The following is a 15,304-nucleotide window of genomic DNA, read 5'->3' as shown; positions in this document are numbered from 1 at the left end:
GGTATGCGTTCGAAGAGATGTCCATCCAGGTTGATAACAATATCATTCAAGGACAAGAGGAAAAGATCAATTCATTGTCTCCTCAGCTTGTATCTAAAGAGGTTTAAGCAGATAGACGTGTGTTCGTTGCTGATGTTGAAGCCTCGATCTTCTGGCTCAGTTAACCCATCAAGGGCTGGGCTTCGGCTATAATAAAGAACACATTGATGTATGCACACTAATAACTGCCGCCACTCACTTTGCGACCCTAGAAAGAGTCTCTCTCCATACCCTGGGCATGATACCAGTTGCTTTACCTCGTCCATCCAACTCAAACTCAAAGTCGTCAATGCCAATACCGCCGTACTTGAGAGAATCCACACCGCCCCATGACATGCAAAGATCCACCCAGGGATCGACGGTGCCCGGCATAGGCACCTCCCTCTGGTTCTCGTACACGCCTAGGAACCTGATCTTTCCATTTCCCTCTAGCCCTGAGGGGTAGAGTCGGAGCCCGCCGGATCCCATACCGAAAGCCATCTCGAACGTCCTCGGAACGTCGACTTTGCCTCTGGTCCAGCTCCGGACTGACAATCCTGGGAGGTCCCTGTCGACTCCAACCTCAAGCTCTCCGCTTGCGCTCTTGTACGAGCCTGCAAATCTTCTTTTGGCCTCTTCCCTTGTGGCCTCCTCGACGGCAGGGAGAAGCGTGTCAGTCATGAGACTAGGAAGAACAGGCCACATGTCAAGCCCCGAAGATTCACTGGCAAGGAGAATGACAAAGCCAAAGTCGTGATCAGGTGAAAGAACAAAAAAGGCACTGTAAAGTCCCAGCATGCCGTTTTTAGTGTAGAGGTCGACGACGCGAGTCTTGTTAGATTTGGGAGAGGTCGGCAGCAGGACTCGTCGGATCTCCCACGGCATTCCAATGGACATTTGCAGCTCCGAGGTATGCGAGAGAGGTTTGAGCCAAGCCCGAGTCTCGTTGGCAGGGAGGATGGACGAGCGAAGGATGGATTGTCCAAGGGTTGTCAGGTCGGCTGCCGTCGAGAACATGCCACCGTAACTGCGGGGGTGGTTAGAGACTATGTTGTACGATAAACGGATCGATAAATAGCAATACTTACGGGCTTGCACCGGCCAATGTTACATCCCACCACGAGGTGGTCTCGTTGCCGGGAATTACGGCATTGCTATTGTTCTTGGGCGCCTCCAAGGATGTGCGGTCTAGCCCTAGCGGCTTAAGCAGCGATGAATGAAGAGATTCCTCAAATGCCTTGTTCGTCATGGCCTCTAGGGCATATCCCAGGATCTGGAATGCCGTGTTGGAATAGATGGGCGTGTTAGAGGTTGATGTCAACGCCAAGGCATTTCTGCTGGTGATGCCTTGGAAGAATTCTAAAGCATCAGAAGTCAGACATACTCCCGCAAGAAGGTTGGGTTTTGCTATGAACCTTTTCGAGTGCAAGCCTTTTGATCAACTGAAAGATCGCAACTTGGTAGATCTTGGACCTTGAGAGTCGGCAGACCGAACTGCTCAGGATTCGCGCCTGAAGCCTTTACCAACAGGCCAAAATCGAAAAGTCCAACTTGTCAAATTGTTAGTGAGCTTTTGGCGAAATGATAGCTACTGGAAACTTGCAGTTTCGCCCTATGCCTGACATATGGCTGGCAAGTTGGCCGATGGTCACCTCGTTCCATCGTGGGCTCTGAGCCGGGTCGTGTCGATGATTCATGGCTTTGGCCAGTTCAGGAACCCATCTGGTGACGGGGTCGTTGAGCCGTTCCATTCCAACTTCTGCCAGCAGCGCGTAGACAGTGACGAGTTTCGAGACACTTCCGATACGAAACACAGTGTTCTCATCCAGAGTTCCCGATGTCAACGAGTCAGATGTATTTGGCGGAGCATACCCATAGCTGAAGATCTTTTCTGTCCCTGAAAAGGCCTGGACGTATAAGGTGGTGTCAGTTCCTCCTTCCACAACCTCGTTCAACTTGTCTGTGAGTCTTGAAACTGCAGTCTTCACGGCCGCGGACTTTGCCAAGCCTTTTTGAACCGGAGGAAAGACAGGGCCAAGGAGCGGGCATGCTGGGTTGGTCTGGCTAAGTGTGCTCCCTACCAGGGTCAGCAGGGCCAGTGTGACAGTACTCAGAAGCATGTTGTAACTGGGGAGAGTGGATAAAAGAGTGGGAAGAAAGTAGATGATGAATCCGAAACGAGAGGGAATCACCATCGACTTTTATAGAGGATCAAGTCCCATTCTGGCAGAGCTTGGTTCGCAAGACCCAAGTGAACATGGCGAACCAGAGCCGTTGAAGATGCAGGGAATACTTTGATTGGTAGGGTCGCAAAGCTGTAGTTGGCACAGCCGCCCTTAGTAGGATTCAAGGCTGAAATGATGAATGAGCTTCCAAGCTTATCTCGGGTTAGGGTTACCGGGATATGTCTAGAGACGGGGAGCCAATCAGCTTCTCTCACCGTCGACGGGAGCTTATGATTGGCCGGGTCGTACACTGAATGACGCACGCCTCAAGGCCCTAACTACCACCGTAAGCACAACGTCCAAGGCAAATCTCAGGAAAGGGAGGGCAAAGACAAAGGCAATTTTGTTACAACAGTTGCCATGGCTGAAAAGAATGCCCATCTGGGCATAGAACCCAAGAGACGATCTCCTCACAAAAAGGTCCGGACTGGGTGTGTCACCTGCAAGTACGTTCTTCCACCGATGGCTCGTTAGAGAAGGTTCTGACCGCCGCATCAAGGATCCGAAGAGTACGTTGTGATGAAGGAAAACCCGAGTGTCACCGCTGTCTCTCAACTGGGCGTAAATGTGATGGCTACGCCCCCGCTTCTGGGTCGACCAAGAGAGACACGGCCAACCCGCACCCAGCTGCCGACTCTAGACTTGTCCTGCCGCCAAAGAATCTTGAAGAGATAAGAAGCTATCGTTTCTTCATGGAAGTCACCGCTCCAGCTATTGCCACCACCTTTGACTCCGAGTTTTGGCGATTGGAGCTCCCGAGGATATGTCAATCCGACCCTGCCATCTGGCACGCTGCCGTGAGCTTTGGGTGCGTCCATGAGAGCTATATGTCTGCATCACCAGATCAACACGCCAAGAGCACCTTTGCTGTGCAGCAGTTTAATGCCTCTGTCAAATGTCTGACAGCCCCAACCTATACTGACAGATGGAGAGCCCTCGTCGTCAGCGCAATCTTTACGTGCGTCTGCCATTTTGAGGGACTGCAAGATCAGGCTCGCATCCATCTCAGAGCTGGCTACAAGCTGCTCCAAGAGATTCAACAGGAAGAAGACGCCCGGTGGAATCCGAAGAGTCGATCAAGTCCGTCAACTGAGTCAGCAGCAAGCATCAGTCCGATATCACTGTCATCAATCAGCTCCATTCTCACAGGCTTCCACATCTCGGAGCAGGCACTCAGTCGGGGAGGCATCTCAGACCTGCCGATGCTGATATTAAGACACGATAGCTTCACTGAGTGGCGGACGTATACGGCACCATCCAAGATGCCATACCTTACAGTTGAGAACCTGACGCGGGCTAGTCGGGCATCCGAGTCGTTGTTGAACGGGCTCGTGCTCTTCATGCAGAGGCACGCCAACCAGATCAAGGACATTTTCCTCGGTACTGGCGGTACCAGTTTGATGGAGTCGATTGCCTTGAAACAGGAGCCTGAGACTCGCCGCTTTGCTGAGATCTCCCGTGCCATGCAGTTATTCCAGAATGAAGTAGACGTCAGAGAAGCCGAGGCATCTGACTATCTTGCAGACTCTTGGGTCAACAGAACCCTGCTTACTTTGAAGCTATTCCAGGAAACAAGCCGCTTCATCCTCTTGAAAGACCCAGACGAACCTGACCTAGTAAGGAGGCATGCGGAGTTGCCTGCAGCTGCCATGAGACTTGTCAAACTGGCAGAAGAGATCCTCAACCTCGTCGGAGAGAGTTGCGACAAGCCTCTTGTACCGAGTCCTCCAACGTCTACCCCTTTGTTCATCCTTGCCCACTCTGGTATCACCCAGGAGACCCGGCGGCGTGCGATTGAGCTCCTCAAGCGGCCAAAGATGGTTGGCATATGGGACACTCTCCTGTCTGCCAGGATCGGAGAAGCCATCATGGAAAGGGAGAAATCGGCCGCATACGAGGACCAGCTGAGAAGGGTGGCAGAAGGGACCTTAGCACCAGAGGTGATAGAGAAGGATGCCGACTCACCGGTAGATCCTTTGCATCGCATTTTCAACATGACTTTGGTTATGGAGGGGAGGAGGAGAGCTAGGATATCGTTAAGGACTTGGCAGGACTGGATACGGGGACAAGGCGGCGAGCAGAGAGTGATAGAATGGTAAATGGCGTTGCTTATAGTATGATCAACTAGAAACAACAAACGAAACACAATACCATAGTTGGGAAATTCTCTTTGAGCCGCAATTTGGGAGCTCTGATACGATATACCTGCGGAGTTAGACATGAATTTCGGATGTTCTAAAGGACCGCCTGGAATACCGGAAAGTTGGCCCATATTGGTCGGTCTTCTGGTTCATCAGTTATTCAAGGGTAAGGCGTAAACTATCTCCAGACTGCTATCGCATACTCGACCACTGCTAAGGCATTATCTAAAGTAACTCATAAATATGGCGGACGGCTAATAGTGTCATATCGCAGCCACAGTAAGCTACCAGTCATGGTTGATTTTGCATCCTTACATAGTATGAGTTGACAGCCTTACCGCAAGAAAGGAGAGTGAAGAACACGAGTGGATCAAATATACGCAACACGACTCGTCGACATTCCAGGGTAAAAGAACCGCGGCCCGTCTTTCTCACGTGAACACAACTTCGACGTGCTCCACTTCGGCCGGACCCCACTCGGCACGGAGCAACTCCGGGGCCCATTTCGGCTTGGCGTCATCATCGTCTGTGCTGTTGGTGCCTGAGGCAGTAAGATGCACAGCAGCCTGGCCCCCTCAATGTTAGGATATCCAGACTTCCACCATTTATACAGACCACATCATCATCACACCCGAGCTGGCCCAGTCTACAATTTGCTTCACAGGAAGCACCTGGGCGCATTAGATGTCAACTACTATGGTAGCGGCACTATCTATCAACAGCATTAGGTCTGGCCTCAAGTCATAAATTAGGAAATATGCAAATTGGTTACTGAAATTCGAACCGCTACCCTAGAGGGAGCCGGAAATTGTTGATGAATCTATCGATAAGATATTGATAAGATAAGGGAGCCCTGCCAGGACAGGGGGATGGCGATGACGTCTCACGTTATCACCACATTAGGCGATGCCCTCATTTTCACAAAAATATCGCTCTTTCACGTGTTTCATGCTTCAAGGCGACCTCAGGCGCTCTGTACGACAGATCATTGACCTTACTACTCTACAAGAGGGTCAGGGTATACGACAAGGAGAACCTCCTTGATGACCATAGGTGGCTCCCTGGGTTCCTTTCAGTCGGGCCATTGAGAATGATCAGACATGCGAGAAATTAATCAAAGGAACAATGTCCATAAAATACTTAGAGAATTACCCACTGTTCACAACTGCTCCCTAAGCGGGCTGTGCGAGATAAAAATACCACCACTCGCTACCATCACCTAGCGCGAGCATGGACGGCTGCGTTGCCTCGGTCTGCCCTTGGGTATGCTATGAGGTAAATCTCTGCTCAAGTGTCTCGGCGGCAACGATGATTTATCAATATGCTTCAAAACCCAAGCTTCGAACCTAGCGTTCCGGTGGTGTTGCATGTTGTGACCGGCACCTGGAACAACCCAGGCCTCGCTCCGAGCAGGGTCAGTCGAGGGGAATTGATGGTGTAAAGTGCCAGTCGCGTAATTCTGCGGCTCTAGACACGAGTGTCCACAGATGGTGTGGTGGTCGAACTCGCCGACGGCGATCATTACCGGGCCCATGAAGCTGTGAAGAACATCTAGGTCTGGTGTAGAGGTGCCATTGGTAGGTAGCAGCAGAAGTGCTGTATTCGACATCTCGAAGGATGGAGGAATTGAGAAAGTTCTTTGGGGGCTGAAGGCCAGAGCGGTGCTGGTCCCCCAGCAGGATTGAAGCAGAAGAAACTATCATAGTTGTTGTGTGATATTGAAGAACTGGGACTAGGAGGTTGCTTTGCCTTGGTGCCAGGTTGCGTTTTGTAGTCGACCTTGCCACCTGTGATCTACATGATGCTTCCGTGACACCCGTGAGTGCTCGGAGAAAGCCATACAGGCCTAGGTAGGATACGTGGACGACCCGAGGGCCAGTGGCGGCCACCACCATGCCTTTGTCAGCTACGACCGTAGTCTAACAGAAGCTGTACTTGTAGCGGTCCGGTTGTCATCTCGAGCGTGGGAATCATGGGATAAGGATACCCTGGCCTCGGAGCATCAATACAGAAGAAAGTCTCGCGGAGGTAGACTCCGCGTCGGTACTTCGCGAGCCACGGACTCCGCTCCCTCTGAAGAGCCCCCTACTTTTTCTCCTAACGGGGATGGCTGATTGAAAGACCCACCAAGTAAACCTTTTGATTAAGGACAGACTTGGCATTGGGGCTTTGCGACTAGACGGATCCTGCGGCCCCCGTGCCGAAGCGCTGGGGATCCTGACGCCCGGCTGAAAGGGGGCAGCTACGGACTTCGTGAGACAAAATCCGCATCCGGTATTCGCAGCAGATTTCAGCATCTAAAACCATGTATTTGTTCTATTGAGGACCAGTTGCAGAGCAGCGACAAACACAAAGCCTTCGTCCTCTGTAAATGCTGTAATGTATATCAAGCGAAAGCCGTTGGAAGCGTCTTCGTAGTATTGGTAGCTATCTCTGACATTTAAACGAGAGTTGACTCATAGAAGCAGTCGTGCTGATCCGTCGGAGAACTATCAAGTGGCGGTTAGTGAATTATTGCACGATACGACGGGTCAGATGTCCTGTAGACTTGATAGTATATTTTCTGGTAGAATCTAACTTTGATACAAACATAATCTTCTCTAATGGCTTCTAAATGGTAGGAAATAGTTTAATTGCAAACAAGGGCACGACCGCGACAAAACAAAGGATAATTAGCGAGCTTAGGACAAGAGAAGACGGAGAAATGGGGGCGTTCATAACGACCCTCCAAGCAGGAATGTCCACTGGAGAATTGAAAGGAATGAGAAAAGAACCGGAGGGCTCTGCTGGTGTTCTTGGGTGTCTGTGGCGAGCCACCGGTTCTACTCCTTCTTGACCTTGGACTTCTTGGGAACGCGAACAAGCCAGTACAAGAAGACGGCCCCGGCCGTGTTGAAGATGATGTAGACCCACAGGAACCCGAAGTTGCGCCATCGGTGATCAAAATTGACGTTGACACCAGCAAGAAATCCGTTGGTGTCGGCAAGTGGGCAGTAGTTGCACTCCTGGGTACTCGTGCCACTGTTGCCAATCAGGTACCCGCCCTTCGCCGTGATGTACTCCTCCAAGAACTCGGCGCAGGTGGTCGATCCATTCCCAGGAGGTTCGAACGTGATGATTTCGTTGGTGGCACACTCCACCGGGGCGTTGGCCAGTGTCGTGCCCATGAACCCCTCGACAACGTATGTCAACGGATTGACCCTGTACATGAATATCCAAAAGCCTGGAAGTTGATCCGGGCCGGCGAGAATGCCACAAAAGATGAACATCATGATGAAGAGCAAGTTCAGGATGCCTCCGGCGATATCGGCGTTGGGGGCTCCGGCGATCAACAGATGTCCAAACGAGGACGCAAGCAGGAAGAACATCCAGACATGCAGGAAGATGCAGATGCCGCGGATATGCACCTCGTCGGTCCACTCGGCGTTCCGGTACAATCCAATGGGATAATACCAGCAGATGAAGCAAAAAATGGAAATGAACTGCCAGTCGTTAGTATGCACGGCAAAGCTACAATACGCTGATGGTGTGACTCGGAAAAAAGGGGTTCCTTACCGAATTCCAGGCAATCTCAACCGACATATTCGCAATCATAAAAGACTGCCAGCCGTATGACTTGGAAGGCCTCTCACGAGCTTCATATAAGGTTCTCTGATCATAGAAGACGGGCATTAACTGCTCGCTAATTTAACCGAAAATAGAGAGGAAGAGGAATACCCCAAACTTTTGGTTCTGGAGACCTCTTATGGTATTATCTATGTTCATGATGGAAAGGCCGATGAAAAGCGCCTGGAAGCCTTGTCAGCTTGATCATTGGGGGTACGTAGGGAAAGAATAGAGCTCAAGTGATAACTTACCGCGCCGGTAGCCAATATGAACTTGGAGATGATGTAAGCTGGGCTACGCCAGTATTGCTGGAATACCCTCTTTGTCACCTCCCTGACCTGGACCATGAATGGGGCTGCGAATTCGCTGTACTCGGAATGGTCTGCAGTCTTGGATACAGTCGCTGATCTGGCCTTCTCATCCGACTGAAGCCTTGAGAGCTCGTTCTGAACGTCTTGGTATTCTGAAGAGCCCCTCCACACAGCCGGCCAGTCAATGTCCGTGTGCGCGCCGGGTGCGGCGCCGATCACGGCCAGCATGTGCTCAGACGGATTGACGCCGTCGGGCAATGCCGGGCCGCCATTGCGGACGAAATAATCCATTAGTGTCTTGGAGTTTGCTCCCACCTCGCCGAAGTAAACGGTCTTACCTCCCTTCGCCAGGAGTAATAAGCGGTCGAATCGCTGGAATAGCATAGCAGAAGGTTGATGAATGGTACAGAGAATAGCCTGGCCGGCCTTGGTTAGTTCCTCCATGAGATCACAGATGGACCAAGAGGTTTGGCTATCTAGGCCAGAGGTTAGTTCGTCGAGGAACAATAGAAGCTGCGGCCTAGCAACCAATTCCACCCCAATTGTGAGCCGTTTTCGCTGTTCGACGTTAAGGCCTTCGCCAGGGATGCCGATGATGGCGTCATCGTACTCGCTCATGTTTAGGAGGTTGATAATGGTATTGACATAGGCCAACTTCTCGGCCTTAGAGTACTTCGCCGGTTGTCGAAGAAGAGCGCTAAACGAGAGAGCTTCACGGACGGTCGAAGTAGCCAGGTGGAGGTCTTGCTGAGTCACGTAACCTGTCTTTCGCTGAAATGATGAGTCCCTCTGGTGGCCGTCAACCAACATGTCGCCGGATACAACGCCCATCGTGACGCGACTGGCAAGAACGTCGAGCAGAGTAGTTTTACCGGCCCCGGAGACACCCTAGGTGTTCATCGTCAGCTTCAATCATATGCTGTCTGGGGAGCCTGGTAGATGGCAACGCACGAGGAAATGCCTAGAATATCGGACTGGTTCTTGAGATTTCGGCAGAACTCGATCGCGTTGGCGCTGTCCAGACCTCGGGTACTATTATCCTAGCACTGGAGAGGCGAAAAGCCCAGCGCTGCCTCGGCGATGGTGACCCTCTTCCGTTCCCCGCCGCTGACGCCCCTGATAAAGTCATTGCCAACACGGGTATTCTTCGTATGTGAAATACCAAACATGGCCATAATGACGTCTCGAAGGTGCTCTGCATATTCTCGGCGGTCGATGTTGTTGGGGATCTTGCCCTTGGGGGGGCATCGGGCTCGGGCCGCAAAGTAGAGCGTATCGCCAACCGTCAGATGCGGGAAATGGTGGTCGACTTCGGCCGTATAGATAGCCTCACCCCGGTAGGCCGTGGCCATCTGTTCGGGCCGGATGCCTTGGTAGTTCAGTGTCGCCTTGGGATCGACGTGGAATCCATGCGTGTCGCCTGCTATAGTTCGCAGCAGGGTCGAGCATCCGGAACCCGGAGGGCCAAGCACGCAGAGCATCTCCCTAGCGTGCACAACTCCCTCCAGACCATGCAAGATATCAATTCGTTGGCCCTTGTCACCAAAGAACTTCCTGAAAAGACCGGCGCCCTCGAGGGCAACGTTGGCAACCGTCTTCTGAAAATCGGTCTGGGTTCCGTAACCGTACACGTCGAGGTTCTTGAATGAGATTCCGGTCGTGCGAGCAGCGTTTCCATCAGAAGCAGCAGCCCGCGAGGCGTAGTAAGCCCTCGCCCACTCTCTGGCGTTGAAGGATTCGCTGTTGGGGTCGAGGGGACCGTCCGCGGCGGTAGGGAAAATGAACTCTGGGGCGTGGCCACTCTTCCTAGACCGGGCCGTGATTCGTCTGGCTAGCTGGTGTATTTCTGCATTCTCTATTTCGTCATTGTTGGCCGAGGCCCTCTCGTCCAAGTCCCTTTGCTCAAGTGTGGTCGAGGAAGTAGAAAGGCGAGAACTTTCCGGGTCAGGAGGTTTCATTGAGGACGCATCCCTTTCGGCGGAAGGGTTGTCTGAAGCCATCCTGGCACTGGCGTTGACTGTGTAAAAGCAGCGAGGCCGGGGTAGATTGAAAGAAAGAACTCTTGAGAAGAAGTAACGCAACTGTAGCAGTGGTCCGAATAAGTAAATGCAAGCGAGGTTGAGGCTTTATGTATACATAGGGGCTCGAGCAAGTCTGCATCGGCGGTACCCTCGGGCTCCTTTCATCATTTTTTGATTGGCGTTTTGAGACCGTGTCGGACATTCGGGGGTTAGTTTTGTGCGCGCGTGAATTGGCTTGTATAGATCCCCGGACCTTGGCATAAAACATGAGACCCCGAAGGGATGGATACCTATAGACAGAGCGTATGCACTAGCAGAGAAGGGGGCCGAAAACTCAGACTTGCCAAGCTCTTATGTCAAGCCTGCCCAACTTTGTTTTGGTTAGGTCCTGGGGCCTTTCGTGTATTGTCCGCTTGAGACTATGGAGCTTCCTCCACTCCACCATCTCTCGGTGAGTTTTTAGAACCTATTCTGACCTCGTTACTAACTTGTTCCTAACTGTGCTGTAGTGCGAGAAGGCGACGGAATGTCACGAGGGCTTCAGAAGTGTAAGACATTGGAGCCATGCTTCCTATCACCTAATCCCGGAGACCTCTTGACGTCTACTTGCAGAAGCTGTTGATGGCTGATGCCGGAACACTGTAGAAGGAATGCGAAGACAGAATCATCTTCGATCTCAACACTCTTGGAACGTCTCAGGCGTGTTGAGGCTCAGTGCGCTTCTCTTCCCGGCGAAAACCAAGTTGACAGTCAACAAGCGTCGCTGAGATCTGAGCACTCCGCAAGTGGCGAGGAAGCCCAGCGAGATCTCCCGTGCACAACTAACTCGACCCTGTCCAATAAAGGATTTGCATCGGATCCGGTAAAATCCCGTCAATGCAAGTGCATTCTTGTCGTCAAGCTCCTCACGCCACGCCACATCACCTACTGAGAATGCCTCTTTGGCTCTGGCGACACTCTCAACAAAGGACAAGACCCAAGCGATCCGAACCGCAGTCAACAAGATTCAGTGGGCTTGTGGCTCAAGACTATTCTCGATATATGAGCCTCACGCATGGATGCAATATTCCTAATGAATTGGCGAAATTATGGGTTGAAAGTGAGTATGGCAGCTCCAAGCCATTTCCCTTGGCAAATAACATGTCTCATACACCGCCTACAGGCTATCTAAATTTAGCCCCCAAAAAGATTTTTCCTGATATCATTTCTTTCCTCCTTCTTCGACGAATACCGTATCTCCTTGAGCTTCCCTATGTGCACGTAGACTCCGTGATGATGTAGGTGTACTATTGCGTTCTTTCCCTAGGAGCGTGTATCCATGGAGTGAGAGAGCCAGTGCAGAGCGAATGGCTTCTGAAGCTTTACTGTCGTAGCCCTCAGTCCATGCTAAGCTAGCAACGCGACGCCTCGAGCACGGCAGCCGACATGGTAGCCGCCATGCTGATGCTATGTTACGAACTATATTTGTCCGCAGCTTGATCCAGGGCATGATTCATTGACGACACCCACGGGCAAAGACGGCCTGTGAACACTTTGAAATGTCCCTGTGCTTCAGTCTCCATCGCCTCGCATGCGACCATGCGCAGTTATGGAATCTTGGCGGCGGAGACACCGAACACGGAGGATCGCACAGCACCCTAGGCCGGCCCATCTCAGACGAGGATCGCAAGGGCTTCTGGGAGCTTGTGAAGCTGGACCTCGTCTTTCGATTGCTTCCCAGTCAACCACTTGCCATCAGTTCGAGGCTTGACTCGTGCAAAGTCAACCTTCCCTGGGCTGGCACAAGCCTCGAAGGGGGGCAAAACACCATGCCGGCTATACATTTTCTGACCAGGGCTTGAATATGCTTCATCATTGCAGAATCTTTCCAATTTATCGATTGTTCAAATAGCTCCTACATTGGACTTGAAGTGTTGGCCAAGACAGGCGAAATGTGCGAGAAGATAGAGGAGATCTATTCTGAACGGGACATGGTGGGCATTTCCCCTGAGTCCTATGTCCTATATCGGACGCTCGAAGCTAACAGAACACGCATCAGGACGAAAGGCTTCTGAGCGCTCATGAGCAGTTCAGAAAGTCATGGATGACATCAGAAGTCGCGCTGCTTGCGCCGATTAGTATGGTCTGCATGCTTCGTTATGCAACTGCATTGGTGCGAAAGGCCGATAAGCCAGAAGACGTCGACATCGAAATGGTAAAGAAACCATTGGTACTGAAAGCCTGTCGGCGCATGTTGAAGACATCAAACGTCCTGCTAGAGAAGCACGCTGGCATGGGTACGGTGTCCACACTGTTGAACTTCCTGCGGGTCGATCTGCCTTATACCTATCTTACACGACATCTTTTGCAGATATCGGCACATCTACGACCGGAAGAGGACAAGGCGCTCTTGGACACTATTGCTCAAAAGCTTGCAACTCTGGCGCTGGATATTGTAGTGTTGAAGCCCCTGGCAAGGGCAACCTACAGACTAAAGCTGAATCTCGGATGCTGAGACCAGGGCTATTATTGAGCAAGGTAGGGGGAGCTCAAGGAAATACAAGACCTTTGGCGCACTGATGGTGCTTAATGTTTGATTGGCACGCACAAATGGATAGTTTGCAGACACTGGTGGAGACGTACGTCTGTTTAAGAGCGTGGCAGGAATGGCTCGTAATTAGAGCTAGCCATATCCGGGATGATCTCGCTCTCCTGATCATAATGGGTGGAATGAGAATTAAAGTTGCAGTGACGCTGTTAGCCCTAAGAGCCGGACACCGCGGATGCTGCGGACACCGGGTCCGGAATCCACGGACCCGAGACCCCCAAGCTCGGACCCCGGAGCCTTGGTGGGCCGAGGCGGCCGACAGAAGTGGGGCTCCGCTAATTCAGAACAACGGCAGATGCCGGCCTGAGATGAGATGGTAGATGTCTCAGAAAGCGGGATGGGCTGGGAAAAGATTTTCTCAATCAGGTCTCTCATTTGTTCTCTTGGGAAGCTATGAACAGAATCGACACCAGCACTTGAAGATCACGTACAGGGGCACAACAACAATGAAAAAAAAAAAAAAAAAAACCCCACCGGTAATGCACCCTGATCACAGGTTTCGACTGACTCTTAAAGAGTCAATGACATAGCCGTATCATAACCACGTAGTGAATGAAAGTCGATCAGGTTTGCCCAACGCCGCTTGTCGACGTGCTGAGGTTAAAGATCCTCGCACCTGAACCTTCCCTTGTCAATCCCCGGACCACCCCACTCGGCACGGAGCAACTCCAGGGTCCATTTCAGGGCCATTGAAAACCTAAAGGGTCTTGTCATGAGGACAGGTAGCTGGGGCTGCCAACGTACAAACCTCGGGCGGCATTAAGTGTGGCGCAATACTGAAACAGGTTGACGAACCCTGGCTGCAGCGACGTCCTTAAGACGGGGCATCTAGGCCTTCACAGCGCAAGGGAGCGGGAGGAAATATACTTGCTATATAACAGAAAACACTCCACCGGTTATACCCCACTCAATGCCGAGATGTACATACTGGTCGAGGCCCAGACATGGTATTTACTTTCCCCCACACAGCATCCGAAGTATCTATTTAAACACTGAAGCCTGTATCAATACCTTCACCCAGCCTCTCGCAGAAAAATAACTCGTCCTTACATCAACGGTGTTTAAGATGGCAGCTCAGCTTTCCAATAAAGGCTACTGGCTCTCATCTTTCTCCGAACCGGGAAAGATCATTGACCTCCCCGTCCCAAAGGCGTCCAGTGGCAGTGTCGTTGTCGAGGTCCTGGCGACTCTTGTCCTTCCCTATTTGACCCAGATTCATCAAGGAGGGGTTCAGCAGGCGAACCTAATGCTACCACTGGTGCCAAATGCAAACTGCATTGGCCGCATCATCGAGGTGGGCCCTGATGCCACCCTGTTGAAACCGGACGATTTGGTCTGGGCAGACAGCACCATCATTAGTCGGGACGATTCAACCGTTGTTATTGTTCAAGGTCATCTCGGTGGTCTTGGAGAACGTGGACGAACATTGATGCAGGGTGAATGGCGAGATGGCTCTTTTCAACAATATCAGAAGGTGCCTCTCGAGAGTTGCCATCTTCTGAACACAAACCGGCTGATTAAAGACTTGGGTTACAATTTGCTTGAGCTTACGACAATCATCCTCTATACTGTCGCGGGCGGAGCCATGTTGGAGATTGCAAATCTCCAGGTTGGACAGACCGTCGTCATCGGTCCGGCGACAGGCTCCTTCAGCGGTGCCGCCGTGGAGCTTGCCCTCGTCTGTGGCGCCAACGTGGTTGCCATCGGTCGGACCAAAGAAACCCTGGCAGAACTCAAGGAGAAATTGGGAAACCCTGAGAGATTAAAGTATGCAGTCATGACAGGGGATGTTGACTCCGACGCCGCCGCCATTTTGAGACTAACTCCCGATGGGAAAGGAGCCGACGTTTTCAACGACTGGACGCCGGGATGGATAGAGAAGCCACTCTTTCTTCAGGCTGGACTGAAAACGTTGAAGGCCTGGGGAAAGGTCGTGCTCAGTGGCGCAGCGTGGGGATCAGCGGATATTCCGTACGCAGAGTCCATTCACAATAACTGGCAGGTGATTGCGAGATGGTGCTGTACACGAGCAACTCTTACCCGAGTTCTTGACTTAATTAATCAGGGCCAGCTCAAGATTGGAAAGTCAACAGGTGGTGAGTTTACAACATTTGAGCAGGTAGAGGACGTCGAGAGAGCAAAGGAGCATGCCTCAAAGAATGGAAGGTTTAAGCAGTATACTGTGCTGCTTCCAAGCGGACCTATATAGAGACAATAAGATTAAGAAGGCAATATATTATGGGAGGCATCGCAGAGTATCCGAACTGGCATGATATCTTAGTATCTAAAGTAGAACATGCATTAAAGCGACTGGGTTGATGTGTTGGTGTGGCACATCCAGAGCCGCGCCGTTTTGTGTGACAATGTGGCACTTAGTCGAGCCACAGGCATTTTG

The 15,304-nt window shown here is 51.6% G+C and overlaps 5 protein-coding genes across 5 annotated transcripts; 3 read left to right on the top strand and 2 right to left on the bottom strand.

The window, feature by feature from the left end:
- Positions 1-234: 234 nt before the first annotated feature.
- On the bottom strand, positions 235-2,138 carry NECHADRAFT_44385 (uncharacterized protein; the record flags this gene model as incomplete). Its single annotated transcript, XM_003041409.1, has 4 exons — positions 235-1,045; positions 1,107-1,377; positions 1,434-1,536; positions 1,611-2,138. The coding sequence occupies 4 exons, from the start codon at positions 2,136-2,138 to the stop codon at positions 235-237; spliced, it is 1,713 nt and encodes a 570-aa protein (XP_003041455.1).
- Positions 2,139-2,603: 465 nt separating this feature from the next.
- On the top strand, positions 2,604-4,342 carry NECHADRAFT_44351 (uncharacterized protein; the record flags this gene model as incomplete). Its single annotated transcript, XM_003041447.1, has 3 exons — positions 2,604-2,712; positions 2,955-3,072; positions 3,190-4,342. The coding sequence occupies 3 exons, from the start codon at positions 2,604-2,606 to the stop codon at positions 4,340-4,342; spliced, it is 1,380 nt and encodes a 459-aa protein (XP_003041493.1).
- A 2,864-nt stretch (positions 4,343-7,206) lies between these two features.
- Positions 7,207-10,301, bottom strand: NECHADRAFT_82194 (uncharacterized protein; the record flags this gene model as incomplete). The annotated part of the gene is made up of 4 exons (XM_003041408.1): positions 7,207-7,866; positions 7,940-8,059; positions 8,242-9,189; positions 9,390-10,301. The coding sequence occupies 4 exons, from the start codon at positions 10,299-10,301 to the stop codon at positions 7,207-7,209; spliced, it is 2,640 nt and encodes an 879-aa protein (XP_003041454.1).
- A 1,559-nt stretch (positions 10,302-11,860) lies between these two features.
- NECHADRAFT_82193 (uncharacterized protein) lies at positions 11,861-12,816 on the top strand (the record flags this gene model as incomplete). The annotated part of the gene is made up of 3 exons (XM_003041446.1): positions 11,861-12,059; positions 12,183-12,295; positions 12,349-12,816. 3 exons carry the CDS (start codon positions 11,861-11,863, stop codon positions 12,814-12,816), a joined length of 780 nt encoding a protein of 259 aa, XP_003041492.1.
- Positions 12,817-13,975: 1,159 nt separating this feature from the next.
- On the top strand, positions 13,976-15,118 carry NECHADRAFT_82192 (uncharacterized protein; the record flags this gene model as incomplete). The annotated part of the gene is made up of 1 exon (XM_003041445.1): positions 13,976-15,118. One exon carries the CDS (start codon positions 13,976-13,978, stop codon positions 15,116-15,118), a length of 1,143 nt encoding a protein of 380 aa, XP_003041491.1.
- Positions 15,119-15,304: the final 186 nt, after the last annotated feature.

The sequence above is a fragment of the Fusarium vanettenii genome, assembly GCF_000151355.1.
Source record: "Fusarium vanettenii 77-13-4 chromosome 7 genomic scaffold NECHAsca_46_chr7_1_0, whole genome shotgun sequence".
Lineage (NCBI taxonomy): Eukaryota > Fungi > Ascomycota > Sordariomycetes > Hypocreales > Nectriaceae > Fusarium > Fusarium vanettenii.
This window is presented reverse-complemented; position numbering and strand designations above follow the sequence as displayed.